The 14,972-nt window shown below is 47.3% G+C and overlaps 1 protein-coding gene across 2 annotated transcripts in view; it reads right to left on the bottom strand.

The window, feature by feature from the left end:
* Positions 1 to 285: 285 nt before the first annotated feature.
* The window catches only part of LOC135375152 (LIM/homeobox protein Awh-like), a 62,240-nt gene continuing 47,553 nt past the window's right edge, over positions 286 to 14,972 (bottom strand). For both annotated transcript variants that reach the window (XM_064607878.1, XM_064607879.1), the window contains exons 3-5: positions 4,127 to 4,344; positions 2,196 to 2,435; positions 286 to 685 (exon numbers count right to left, since the gene is read on the bottom strand). In XM_064607878.1, the coding sequence (XP_064463948.1) occupies positions 576 to 685; positions 2,196 to 2,435; positions 4,127 to 4,344 (568 nt within the window). In that variant the 3' untranslated portion in view covers positions 286 to 575. The remainder of the gene's footprint in view (positions 686 to 2,195; positions 2,436 to 4,126; positions 4,345 to 14,972) is intronic.

The following is a 14,972-nucleotide window of genomic DNA, read 5'->3' as shown; positions in this document are numbered from 1 at the left end:
CTGAAATTTATGAGATTGCTCAATACAGCTCAGCTAGACAGCTACCAATGCATATACAGACAAACATGTATTTATATACATATACACCCCTTCTTGGAAGCTCGGAACCTCCCACCCCCTCCCCCAGAGGTCGACTTCTGGGGAGGTTGGTATCGACTCATTCGTGTCGAAGCTAAAGCCCAGCTGAAACCTTTTCCTCGACTGTCGCCAACCGGATAGCCTCGTTTGCTAGAAGAAGCTACGTAATGAAACAGTACAGCATCAATTCATGGAATTTTTATTCTGTACAGCTCAAAGGGCCATATACGACGGCAGCGCCATCAAGTCGCATTCGTTCATAGATTCATACGTTCTGTAATAGCGCGGGACTTCTCGCGCACATCTTGCACCGGTTGTGAATAGTGTTACACTAAATATACGGTAGTCCACGTAAAATAAATAGAAAGTCACTGTAACAGAGGCTCCGCGCACCACTCTATAGTGTCCCTGCACAGCCTGTTACTCTTGGCCACGGTTGTGACTGTCCACGATGACCCTTATAGGCGAAGACAGCCTGTTGACGTCACTTCCGCTTGTCACGCAGCCTGGCCCATACTGACGTTTATGTTTGGATGTGCGCAGAGGCAGTACATCATGCCGCACGCGGGACATGCATTCCCGGCAGGTACGGTCGTCACAGGGTTGCCTAGAAACATGTAAAAGAGAGAACAATTAAAGGAGCACCGCCAAAGGAGTGCCGCCTGCAGCTCGTGCACGTAACAGACGAATTTGCAGCGGCCAATAAGAGCTCATCCCCCAATTACGTCACGACGGCAGGATTAGGGCGCGCCTTCTAGAGTAGAAAGTAGTTCGAGTATACGCTGCTAAAGCAGAACTTCGCCACGTAGTACGCTCCTTAGCCAACTACCATTCCGCATTATACAGGGCGTTTTTTTTATTCCTTACATAATTTTTATATATAAAAGAAAACTAGTACAGCAAAATAGATGCCGTTCTTGCAGTTGAGTTTTATGGCCAGGCGAACATTCTCCCGAGGAAAGTATGTAGCTACAAGATAACTAATTACCTAAAATTCATTAGTTAACTCTTTAATTAGAGGATTTCGCGCAAAAGCGAGATAACAGAACGAGAGATATTCCTCGTTAAAAGCCATTCCACGTCTAAAAAAATCCTTAAAAGCGCACGTGTGTTGAAATATCCATCGCTGAATTTCGCTATGCAAATGAGCCGAAACAAGAACTACGCACTTTCCAGCGCAGAAAGAGCGACACTCAGTCAACGTGAGAGGGCCACCTGCTTTGGGGTGATGGAGCTAATTGATGTAGGAGCTAATCTGTTGGCCAGATAGACCGCTCTCCGACCCAGATAAGGCGAAGGTCGCTTCATTTCCGTGCGCTCGAAAAGTGCGTAGTTCTTGTTTCGGCTCATTTGCATAGCGAAATTCAGCGATAGATATTTCAACGCACGTGCGCGTTTAAGGCTTTTTTTTTTAAAACGTGGAATGGCTTTTAACGAAGAATACCTCCCGTTCTGAACCTTAGGTAATTACTTATCTTGTAGTCAGGTCCGGCGATTGGGGGGGGGGGGGGACGAGTAAGGCGACCGCCTTAGGTCCCGCGCTTGCATAGGCCCCGCGCACGAAGCCCTCCACCTTTTTTTTTAAATATCAAGTATGCACTTAATCGAGTGAAACAGGGCCCCGCAATGTGCCTTGCCTCAGGCCCCGCGCACCCCTAGCACCGGCCCTGCTTGCAGTTACATGCTTTCTGCGAGAGAATGTTCCCATGGCCATTAACTCAACTAAAAATACAAATAAAAAAGAAGGCATCTATTTTGCTCTTGTAGTTTTTTTTAAATAAAAATTCTGTAAGCAATAAAAAAAAAGACACCCTGTATAATTCTGTGCCCTGAATTGTTCAAAACTGGGGGAGACGCCTGTGTGGGACATGCATAACGTGACCCAGACAGGCGCCTCCTCCCATTTTCAACAAATCAGGACACAAAATTATATCATTCGGAACGGTGGTCGGCTATAGGAGTGTGCTATGTGGTGAAGTTCTGTTTTAACAGTCTTCCAAACAGAGTCCAATGATAATCATAAAATAAAGTTGTTGTTTGAGCAAAAATTCACCGTGATTCGGTTTAGAAGGGCATACACGCGAGTTTTGCGAAAGGAAATGTTTCCGTGGGCTTACCTTTTTTGACTTGATTGTTGTAATACTTCTTTTGGCGGGCACGGGAGTTCTGGAACCAGACTTGCGTGACCCGCTTGCTGAGCCCCGTGATTTGTGCGATGCGTTCGAGATCCTGTCCGTCGGGGTTGGAGTCTAGGTTGAAGTTTGCTTGCAGGACTTGCAGTTGCTCTTCCGTGAACGTCGTACGGACACGTTTCGTTTTTGCCTTGGATCCGATGCCGCACTCCTGCTCGCTGTTTTCTGCAACAGACGGTCGCTCACGTAAGCTGCGTTGAACTCTAAGGGCTCTAAGGTTTCTCGGATTGACAAAGAAACAAACAAACAAACAAAAACATCCGAAAAACATACGGTCGTAGAATAGACCTCTCCCTGTTTGTAAACAAATGACGTCACAGTGTTCGACAGCGCCACCAATATGGTAGAGTTGAACTATACGCTTGAAGCTAGGGGCGAACAAGGCCGCGCCCGAAAGCCCGGTCTTGAGGGGATTATGGTCCCTGAAAAGGACGCGACCTTCGGTCCTACTTTTCTTTGAATAGGAGGCAGCGAACAAGTGCTCATTCGTGGAACCCAGCCCTCCCCTTCCGATTTGTTTCGGTTTCAGTCTGCTCACCAACTTCATGATGTCATTTCTCGGGTAGAGGTCTATGTCAAGCATTCCGAATTTATCCGAAAAACTCCGGTTTTGAGAGTTATTTTGGGCGCCCGAGATTGCTTGGCACCCCGGCCTCCTCGACCAGGAAAGGTTGTGTTCTCGAGACCATACATACTTCCTGTGCAGCAGCGTTACAGGGAGAAACCCCCCCCTCCCCTCCCCCGTGCTTCCCATTAAATCAGGAGCGATGACTGTACGATTCTTTGCGATATCGTGTTACGTGGTGAAGTTCTGTTTGAAGATTACTCGGCGCTGGATGAATTTACATACATGTTCAACTGCACAAACATGCGACAAATCACAACGAATCACACACGATAACAATATCGTTGTGAACAGTGGCTTGCTCTGGGCCTGCTCTAAAGTTCTGTTTTTATAGTGCGCGCTGTGCAAGTAGGTCAGCTATCTGTGCAACGCCCTCGTTTCCCTCTCTCCTTATTGCCCATTGGGCGGCCTCATTGGTCCCTCTCCCAAATAAGAGGGCAATACCTCGAGGTTGAGGCGCGTCGTGGCTTCTTCGTGGACCGATGCCGTTCTTATAGAATACCCCCTTATTGCTGCCTTGTGAGTACACAGACACCTGGACACGTGACTCCTTAAAGGAGCTATGAACTGTGCCAAGCGAGCCCGCCGACTGTGTCGGCTCCAAACGGCGATTTCAACGTGTTGTCCGCGACACCTTTTGTACATAGGTGAATTTGGTAGGTGAGTACCTTCAGCACATAACATGCTCCTAGCCAACCATCTTCCCGAATGAGAACGTTCTCGCTCGTGATTTGTTGATAACGAGAGACGAAGCCTATTATGTATCTATTATGCGCGGCTATAAAAGGGGCTACGCCTTCCGTTTTCAACAAATCGGAGATTAAAGCGTTGTCATTCGGGGTGATGACGTAATTCTTCAGATGACGTAACGATGGATAGGGGTATCTGGACGGCGGTGCGTGTACTCGCCCGAATACGAAAGAGATTGCGTTTTTGTATTAACGCTGCACAAGTTATGAAGGAGAAGAATTGAACAATAGATTGTAAATAGAATTACGAAGCGTAGAAGAACAATATTACATCTACTTAAACCCGTAACTAAATACATGCAGATAGGAGTTCTTACCTCGTTTAACCCTCTCCCCCTGCGCAGAGACAGGCACTTGCTAGCATATACCAAGCACAGTGGCGGCAGGAACTATACAGATGGACAATACGGCGTTCTTTCCCAAAATGGTACCCCTGAATAGTGCCCCTGAACGTGTAGAATATCATGAAAGGCTGCACGTACCGTCGTTAGACCCCGATCCACCGTCGAGGAGTTCAAAGTAGTGGGTTTTGCAGAGAACTCGTCCGTCGTGCAGGGCGAACTCTTCACCCGTGGAGAGTTGTCTCTTGCAGGCATCGCAGGCGAAGCAGGCCAGGTGGTACACCTGGTCTCGTGCCCTTCGAACCCAGTCCGAGGCTCCAATAGCACGGCTGCATTTCGCACACTTCGCTCCAAATTGCCTGCATGGAAGGAAAAAACTCCAGTGTAAGCAACATCACGCCTCACGGTGACCAGTGCTTTGGCTGTTAAATTTACACGTGTCGTTGCGTCTCAACTGGCTTGTCGGAGACCAGGGGCGTGCGCCATTTTTGTAACACTTTGCGTTGCATGCAAAAGTGTTGCAGAAGAGGCATTCGCCTCCCGGCGTTTTCAACAATCAGGAGGCAAAAATATATCACTCTCAGCATACTGACTGTGGTAAATAAGTTGCGCAGTTACAGCTAGATTACAGATAGTTTCACGAAAAGGCGTAGTTAGCTACAAGATATTCGTGGCTCAGTCACTACCCAGGACTGCTATCATCACATCACGGTTAACCATGGGTGCTCTTAGAATTTTTTCCAGGGGATGACAAAGAGTTCCCAAGGAAGCACCAAAGAATGCAGTCAATAGAAACACGCAATAGACCTCTACCCGAGAAACGTCATCATGACGTTGGTAGGCAGACTGAAACCGAAACTAATCGGAAGGTGAGGGCTGGATTCCACGAATGGGCACTTGTTCGCTGCCTCCTATTGAAAGAAAAGTAGGACCGAAGGTCGCGTTCCTTTCAGAGACCATCGTAATCCCCTCAACACCGTGGCTTTCGGGCGCGACCTTATTGTTCGCCCCTAGCTTCAAGCGTAGTTCAACTCTACCAAATTGGTGGCGCTGTCGAACACTATGACGTCATTTGTTTACAAACAGGGATAGGTCTATTTCGACACGTGACGGAGGAGTTCTATGGCGGGTTCACGCCCCCCTCCCCCTCCCCCTGCTCCCGTTCTCGGAACGCCATTGGTGAAGTTCTGTGTTTAGAGTGCAGTCGTGCAGTCGCATCTGCGGCCTGGTGTGCCTGGACACTTCGTCCGCGTAGAGTAAGCGAACGCGTCAAAGACGCCATTTTGAAGCCCTCGCTCACCGTGCGTGAATGCGATGTTCGGATTTCATCGACTTTTTCCAAGCTCATCTGCTATTTATTTAGTCAATTCGAAAGTGTAGTGTGTAGCTAAGTGTATAGCTACCCCTTTGTCAGCGCCTGTCGATCAGATGGTGGGCTTCTAGATGGCAGAAATTCGTAGCAGACGACGCGGTTGTCTTCGCCCTGTACAGAGGGAGCTAGTATTCAGGTACTTTTTTGAGGTCGAGGGTGGCGCCCTCGTTGGCTTTAACCTGTCGTTTGGTTGCAGGCATACCTTTTCTCATCACTAATTGATCCACCCAACAAGATTCGCGACCGCATCCTCGGTTAATTGCATTTGAAGAAAAAAGAAAAAGAAAAAAAGAAAACATGACAAGAAGGTTTCGTACAACCGTTTTTACTTTTTAGCATGCATGCTTTCTCAGGAACGTTGTATCATAACCCCAGTTGTCCAATAACTTTCAGCAGTTAAAGGAATAGTGATAGAATTAAGTGATTGCACACTAATACGCAATTTTTTATTCGCTGCGTGCTCCACTAAAGCTCACTTACGGAGGTTTCTTCCGCATTTATTTCATCAGCGGACTTTGAAAACGTCACATTTCTATTCGCAGGCGAAGATGTCGCGCGGATATGTTATGCGGATATTAGGGAAACTTCGCCCGCGCAGCACTTCTAAATTGATAGCAAAAAAAAAAAAAAAAAGAAAAAAAAGCAAAGAAACAAAACACTGTCGGCCATAGCTTTACTACCTTGTACTATTGACCATGTATCACAGAACTCTCGACTTATGTCTATGCACGTACTTGTTCACACAAATAAATTTCAATTGATAAAGCAAATTTATCGAACCGGAAGCCCTTCTGTAGCCCTTTTATACGGGTTGCTCGACGTTTCCACACCGAGAATCGGGTGAAATCACTTGTGGAAAGCGGGAGAAGAGATTATGGGCCGTCACGAAAGAAACGAAACACAACAGTAAACGGACCATCAGCGAAAGCGGGCAATAAAAGAGAAATAAGATTGGGCGCAACGAGGGTGCAAAGACACGAAGAGAAAGTCGATGAAGAAGAGGAATTGGAATGCAGAGCAAACAGGGCGGAACTGTGGGCTGTTTCCCCGGAGGCCCCGAGCTGCAGTTTTGACCGATGCCAGTTCCAAATAACAAGCGGCGAACAAACAGAGACATTGATCTAGGCGGGCTTTCACTAACGAACCGCTCCCAGCTATATGCATCGCTCGTAGGCCCCTCTCCGTTGCACTATACACTGATGACACAGGCTGCTTGTCTGCAGAGCATAGGCGCGCGGTCGTGCTGCGTTTGTACACCGTGGAAGCAGCGTGAAATCTGCGTTCTGCTGTCATATGGGTTCCTTCCGTGAAACGACGGAACAGTAAGGTTAGCAACCACTCTTAAAAATGGTGGTGGTGGTGGTAAGGGAACTGTGCCTTAAAAATGAACTTCACCTCATGGCACGCTCCTAGCCAACCATCATCTCGAATGATATCGTTATACAGGGTGTCTCACGTAACGTGTCAATAAATTTTATTGGAAGGGGACAATTAAAGAAAAACGACCGCTACTTTTCTGCTATACTTGAGATAGAAACAAGTGATACATCAAAAGTATCACCTGTTTGTAACTCAAGTAGCAGAAAAGTAGCGGTCGTTTTTTTTTTTCCTTCTATTGCTCTCTTTAAGTAAAATTTATTGACACGTTACAAGAGACACCCTGTATATATGACTTGATTTGTTGGAAACAGGAGGCGTACGCCTTTTTTTGTGGCGATTATGAAGAGCGTAAGTGTCACAAAAAAAGGCGCACGCCTTCCGTTTTCAAAAAATTAGGGCAGATAAAGACATCATTCGAGATTACGTTTGGCTAAGAGCGTGCTATGCGGTGAAGTTCCTTTTTAGTGAACAGTGATGGGCAAAGTACAGCTACGGTCAACCTTAATACTAACACTGAAATAAAATTCTAATTTCCCAGCGCGATAACAGAATAATTTTGTTTAATTAAGATTTCCTCACGTCCCCAAGGGTCGCTGTAATCGCGCTCGGGAACGAAACCACATTTTTTCCAGTGTTATTATTAAGGTTGACGGGAGCTGTACCTGGCAGTGGACGGGCAAAATAGCTGTTCATCTATATGATGATCTGAATGCCATCTATATAGATGACATTCTCCGGTAAACATAAACAAACCACAGCCACAATTTCTGGTGCCACGAAGACTTCCGGTTCTTCCGCGACTATAAGGACACTCGGAACCAGCCGACATGCAGAATTATATATTTCGCTTTACTGATTTGTTGAAAACGGGAGGCGTACGCCTTTTTGTGGCAATTTGAATTGCCACGAAAAGGCGTATACGCCACCATCTCTCTCTCTCATCAAATCAGAAGCGATAACTGTATCAATCGGCACACTGGTTCGCGCAGAGCGTGTTTGCTGTGAAACCGGATGTCGTTTTGGCACCAAACCGGAAGCGGTGCAGAAAGGCATGCATACACCCTTAAAAATGATGGTGGTGGTGGTGGTGATGGTGATGGTAAAAGGGCTCGCCGTTGTCGCCGTTGTCGGCCTCACTGAGGTGGGCAACGTCACGACTGACGCCCTGACGAAATGTGCGACCTGGGACGACTTCTAAGGAAACTGCGCCGACATATGTCTGAAAGCGTCTGAGGAAAAACCCCAGGCAGCACAGCCGGTACCGGGCTCTTAAAAACGAACTTCACTGCATAGCACGTTCCTAACCAAACCATAATCCCGAATGATGTCGTTCTGTCTCCTGATTTGTTGAAAACGGGGGCGTACGCCTTTTTTTTTTATCAGTTACGCAATACGTAATTGGTACAAAAGAGGCGTGCGCCTTCAGTTTTCAACAAATCAGGGGCGAGAACGATGTCACTCGGGATGATAGCTGCGTGCCATGCGGTGACCAAGGTGGCCAACCAATTGGTCGCTTCCTAGTTTGAGAGATAGCTGTGCGTACGCCTTTGTGGGAATCTTTTTATACATCTTTCTTAATTGTACTAAAAAGGCATCATCATCATATCATGTCATCCTATAGCTAAGTCCCGTCTGTTGTGTGTTGCGGTCAGCGGGAAGGATTGGTATGCCAGACGATGGGAAGTCTTATGAGTAACAAGTTTGGGAGGGCGCCCTCTTCGTTCTCCTTGGGAGTGTCACAGAGAAAGAGACGAAAACTGGACCAGGCTATGCTTTGAAAGGGCGGGGGGCGACCCCCCCCCCCCCCTTTGGGACCGCCACTGTGCTAAACTGCCCTAAAAACGCGCTCCTCTATATATACCTGCGGATGAGAGGAGGAGGAGGAGGAGTGTCGTTGGGAGGAACCCGAGAGGTCTGCCTGCCTGATTAGGCGGCATGTTTCTCGGGAAGGGAAAGGTGGTGGAGAGGAGGAGAGGAAAGGGTGAAGTGGAAGACCGAGCGGAATCCGCTCGGGGGGAGGATAGCTGCGTCCATGGGCCGACTTCAGGGCAGACTTGTGCCCGTTACTCGAAAAAAGTAATTGATTACCGTTACCGTTAGTTCTACGGATAAAGTAATTGATTACCGTTACCAATTACTCGACTCCAAATGTAATTGAGTAATGAGTAGAAAAGTAACGAGTTACTCCGGTCGTTACTTTGCATTCACGCAAAATATACCCGTCTCTGTGTGCCTCAAAAAAGAGAGAGAGAAGAAAAAAAAGGTTCAACAGCTTCACAGCTGAAGTAACACGAAAAACAAAAACGTGTAGGATCTGTACAGCTTGAGACAAAGGTTTACGGAACATGGCACTTGCATATTTCTTCAACGGAGTGGCATTCCGGTTGCTATCAGGAAGAGATCGAATGAGGAACGGGCTATTTTATTCACATCTCAGTATCTGTGTCCGCTGCACTTTGCTGTGAGAGTGTCGCTCCAATAGAGAAATGCAACACCCCGGTTTTCCGTAAACTTTTGTCCCAAGCTGTACGTATACTGTATTTATCGCCCGGGAAGACGTTGACCCGGTTGTGGCAGAGCATTGCGTGGAACTTCCCCATGACTCCCTCAACCTCCAAAGCTTCAGGTACCACCACACTGGTGTAGGAAGAGATTGAGGAGAGCGACCCAGAAATTTCAGAACATCATTACAATGACCTCCGCTTGCTATAGTAGAACGGCCCAACAAAGGCTGATGGTACGAGGGGCTTGACTTCGGGCAGAGCATCTGAAAGATAAGTTAATCTCTGCCGGAAAAGTAATCAATTACTGAGTAATCGATTACTCAGAAAACTAATTGATTACTCGAAAAATTACTTTGACAGTAAAGCAACTGATTACTCGAAAAATTACTAAAAAAGTAATTGATTACAAGTAACGCAATTACTAGTAACGCGTTACGCACAAGTCTGCTTCAGGGGAACTGTGCCGGCATACGCCTATTACACATCTGAGGGAAACCCAGGAAAAACCCCAGACGGCACAGCCGGCCCGCGGATTCGAACCGCGGACCTCCCAGTCTCCAAGCGCACGCGTTACCGCTGCGCCACCGGAGCTGGTATATACCTGCGGATACATGTGCGAATACGAGCATTTTACAGCAAGTAAGCATTAGTGTCTCTGCCGACGTGCAACAGAGGGAGCCACATAATCCAAAATGATGCCGGGGTGTGCAACCCAGGTCCCCCAAACTCACCTCGGAAAAGCGTGCAACGAAGAAGGCCGCCACTAGATACCCCACTGTTGCCGTTCCGGATCACTTCAGCGCGCTAAGTTTAGCGGCAAAATGTCTTTGTTGTTTCTGCGAATGAATCTAGTATTTACATGTCCAAATAATACGCGTATAACAACTTTCTCTGTCGTGTTTCACTTTTGGTCCCGTTTTTAAACGTGTTGAGCGATCGGAAGGATCTAGTGCACGGCTGCGTGCATCACATAGCGTACCTGTCGTACGAGGCGCCGCAGGCGCTGCAGTCGTCCATTTCTCCTTCGGTGACTTGGCCTGGCTTGGGTTGAGCTTCAACTGGATCTTTAGCGCGCTACAATGCACGCAAGCCAACGTCTGGTAACAATGGGGTATCTAAGGGCGGCCTCCGGCATTGCACGCATCGGGATAGGAACAAATACATGGGAAAATGGCGACCTTGGGGGACCTGGTGCAACCCTTTCCATTTCTACGTGGTATATGGCACAACGTTCCCGAGAGAGTTCGTATGCTGAAACGTAAAACGGTTTACAACACAAAACAGTTTCGGCGTTGGGATTTCTTCCTACAAACAACAACAATAGATGATGACGATACCGCGTATATGAGGGCACACCTATTTCAAGTAGCGCGGTCGCGGATGCGGTCGCGGATGCTGTCAATATTAGGTGGCCTCTGAAGTCTGAAACGACATAGGGAAAGACGATTGATGATGATAGGGCAAGGGAAATGTCGTTATTCCACGACGGCTGCTGTTATAACGTGCTCACAATGAAATTCTCTCCAAGAAATAATCTGCACTTATTTTCAGCACAAAGATTGGGGGGAAACTTTTAGGGCGTTTTAAACTTCTCTACTTCGTGGAAAACGCTGGGCGTGCGCCTTTTTGTGGCGATTGAACGCGCACTAAAGCGCAAAATTTTTTTTCCGCGGAACGGAAGGCACCGTTACCTTGACACCAATACAGAAGGAACGGAACTCAAGCGTTGCTTCGTCCGTGATTTATGAGCAAAAGAAACAGAATTTCCGTTTCCCCTCACGTTCTCAAGCAGCGTGACAATGCGGAGCGGACCCTCATTGGTCTCCTCAAACGATCTGTCAAATCAGCGACGGAGATCGTTTGAAGAGACCACTCGGAGGCCCCTCCGCATTGTCACGCTTCTTGAGAAGGAGAAGGGAAGCGGACATTGCGGTTTCTTTCCCTCATAAATCACGGACCAAGCAACGCGTGAGCCCCGTTCCTTCTGTATTAATATCAAGGTAACGGTGTCTTTGGTGAAGTGAAAATTTTGCATTCAGCGTACGTTCTTTGGTGTTAATTTACTTTCATGAAATCTGCGTTTTTTTCGGAGATTTTCCTTGCGTGTACGTGGTTTACCCCGCAATTATCGGCGAATATAAGTCGCAACGTAATTTCAGTACTGTGCATCTCGCCGCTGCCTTAGAACGAAATGCCAATAGAAAATTAGCTCCTGTGAGACATCACAACAGGAACACCTTATTGCTGCACAATGAAGTGGTGCTACCTAAACCGTGAAAGCAGACCTCTCTTTTATTTTTTTATTTTTGTGCGTGTGCGTGCGAGCGTAATAGTTTTGCCGTCCATTTGTATTCAGCGTTTTTCGGTTGAAACAGAATGATGAAAAAATTTGCCGGCGTATATATTTGTCGGCATTTCTCAGCTAAAACTGAAAGCGCTGAACCTTCTGTTCCTACAGGGTTCAATTACGTGCACGACTCTTCCTATTTCCAAAATAGACCATATGCGGACCTGCGCATATAACTGCGTATGTATCAGCGGGTTGCACGTGAAGTGAAACCCACTTCTAACCATCGTACGTCCGTATTGACCGTGCCTACCGGGCGAACTCCTGCCTTTGCCGGAAATCCAATTTAACGGGAGCGCTACAAAGGAGAACCCCTCTTTTATTGTTTCATTTGCTTCCTTGTTCTACATATGAGTACAACTCCCTTTCTTCCCTCATCCCGGGACTGCGTGGAATCAGAGATGTGGGGGACATGCGTTGAGTTAACAAACGACCCTTCGGCACGTCAGGGTGTCGGGTTGAAAGCTGGTTACACCACAGCGGACGGGGGTTGTAATTGGTGAGAGTGAATTTAAGTTAATTGTGCTTTTACTCTGTACGTAAGTCGTGAGACATACCGTGTATTTACGCGAGCGAGGCTCACCCAGAATATTCCGGCGGAAGACGCAGAGAACGTCATAACTATATAGAGAGCGCGGGTTTTTAGGCATAACAGGGGGCGCTCTTGACATCATAGCACGCCCAATCATCATCGCCGATGATATCGCTCTGTCTCCCGATCAGCTGAGAAAGGGGGGGGGGGGGCGCACACCTTTTTATGTATCAACTTTCCTTCCAGTCGAAAGATAAAACAATACAATTCTGAAGGTTAAGGTTGGCCTAGAAAGATTTATGCGACGAAGAGCTCTATCTGTTAGTGGCTAAAAATCCGCTCTCTAGTCATAACATCATGTCTTCTCGTGCGCTGCCAGCTCCACCTGGATACACAAACCCGCTCTTTCGCCACCGCGAGTTCAGACGCGAGTTCAGACGGTTTCGTTTTGAAAAGAAACATGCCGAAATTTTAAATTCGAAGTGAACATATTGTTGATAGTTTGCAAGAGCGAAATGTGAATTCGGAAAGCTTCGTTCTAAAAAAAAAAATTATATTCAATTCGAAGTATATACACAGATCGGAATGCGAATTCAGAAGGCGTGCTGGATTGGCTTGGCCAAAGCGACGCGAAGCTCGATGAAGCTGTAACAGTTGCACCATCTATATGTCAACACACACACATACACATTGGATGATGTCGCGGTGGGCGATTCACCACCGCTGTGGCCTCTGCACTGTACACTTCTGCACTATACTGCACTATAGACCTCTATCCGAGAAACGTCATCATGACGTTGGTAGATAAACTGAAACCGAAACAAATCGGAAGGGGAGGGCTGAGTTCCACGAATGGGCACTTGTTCGCCGCCTCCTGTTGAAAGAAAAGTGGGACCGAAGGTCGCGTCCCTGACCATGCGTAATCCCCTCAAGACCGTGGGTTTCGGGCGCCACCTTGTTCGCCCCTAGCTTCGAGCGTATAGTTGAACTCTATCAAATTGGTGGCGCTGTCGAACACTATGACGTCATTTGTTTACAAACAGGGAGAGGTCTATTGCTCATTGGGAACGGATGAGGGGATAATGATGGGGGGAGCACTTTTAGAGATCCGTCGCCAGACCGGTGGACCGCGAGAACTCCACAAGAACACGAAGACCTTGCATCTGGTGGGTAGCATTAGAACCACGGTCCAAGAATCTTCGCGAGGTTGAACGGCCGTTGGTCGATACGTTACATAGCACGAGCACGCATGAGCATAGCATGAGTGCACGCTCTTGATGTTTCCCACAAGCCAGAATGACGTGGCAGAGGTCGCCGTGCACTCCCACAAGTCAAGTCCTTATATGTCAAGATACTATCGATTGCCCGAAAACGCAACAGAAAGCCTGTGTTTCAAAATCGTCTGTTGGCGATTGGCTGATGTCTTGGCTGACTTTATACGTCTACGAGTCAAGGAGTGAGAGAAGGCATTAAGCGGGCCTTCTGTATCTATAGAGCGCAGTCGGTGTCGTCTGCTGAGTACGCCGAGCACCAGTCCCTACACGCGGCGAAACAGTTCTTCCCGTGAACTGTCGATTGGTTTGTCTTACACTAGAATAATCCGTAGGGATTCTGCTCCTGTGTATGCGTATACACGTATAGCGCTTCAGGTGTGATGTTGTGGCGCTGCCTCAGTGGCGCAGAGTAAGGTATTGACCGTTCGAAGCCCGGACAACACAAATAGTCAACTTACCAACCCTGTATTAGAAGAATGAACACGAGACCGAACAGCAATGGCAAGAAATGCCCCCTGAGACAAACATGACAAAGAGTCGCAACGAAACGCAACACGCCCCATTGAGAACCAGAGGAGTATTCCCATCGTATGTGTACAGATAGTCCAGTCGCAAACGCCTCACCTACCTGAGTGCCTACAAGGCATTGTGGCCATTAAGAAAGGAATGGAAAGGGCGAAAACAACCACCCGGGAACCGGATGATTCAAGCAGATTCCAAGCCAACATAACAGTGTCCCAAAGGAAACTTAGACAAAAATATTTCATACGATGCGTTTTATCGTACAAGGCGAAGTCATTCAGTGGACACCTAGCCATTGCAAAGAAACTAGGAAAGATAAAGTAAATGTGAGGCAAAAACAAATATCTCTTGCTTCTCCCTTCCTTGGCAATTCTCGCCGACACCAACAAGCATATGGCCGGTCTGGCGTAGTGGCGTACACATCCTACTCCCCGAAGGTTCTTATGCAGGACGTACCATCAAAACTCGCAACACCGTGCGTTTTCTCCAGGAAACGGGCCTCGTGCAAAGGCCCCTCTAGTGCACTTCTCATCCACAGTGCACTTCAGTCTCATCAGTCTCATTCATCCCACCCATACCTCACATTGAACCCTTCACCTTTCTTCCTCCTCCCTCTTCTTTTTTTTTCGATCCAAAGTCTGGTAATCCATGACACGTCTCTCGCATGACAGCCTATATGAAATTTTCTGTTTTCTGCTTTATATATAATAAGTAAATAAAGAACGAGTTCGTCATTTACTTCGCCGTTACAACGACTTTGGGCTACATCTCTCTCTGCCATGAGAAAGTCCAATAAGGATAAGCCACATCAAGTAAAGCATAGTTCGCAGCCATTATAAAAATTAAAAAAATGCCTCTGAGGTATATACAACACCCACGTGAGTATGCCATATGTCGGAAAGTACACGTAACTCCCGTTCACGTTGTAAAGAACACCTTTACACCTACGCTACCAACGCAATCATTGAAAGCCAACCCACACAAACGTCAGGTACAGAACTTAATTCGCAAACTGCGCCATAAAACTCGACAAAGACTTCCTGAAGTGCCGTCTGT

The sequence above is a fragment of the Ornithodoros turicata genome, unplaced genomic scaffold, assembly GCF_037126465.1.
Source record: "Ornithodoros turicata isolate Travis unplaced genomic scaffold, ASM3712646v1 ctg00000829.1, whole genome shotgun sequence".
NCBI lineage: Eukaryota > Metazoa > Arthropoda > Arachnida > Ixodida > Argasidae > Ornithodoros > Ornithodoros turicata.
This window is presented reverse-complemented; position numbering and strand designations above follow the sequence as displayed.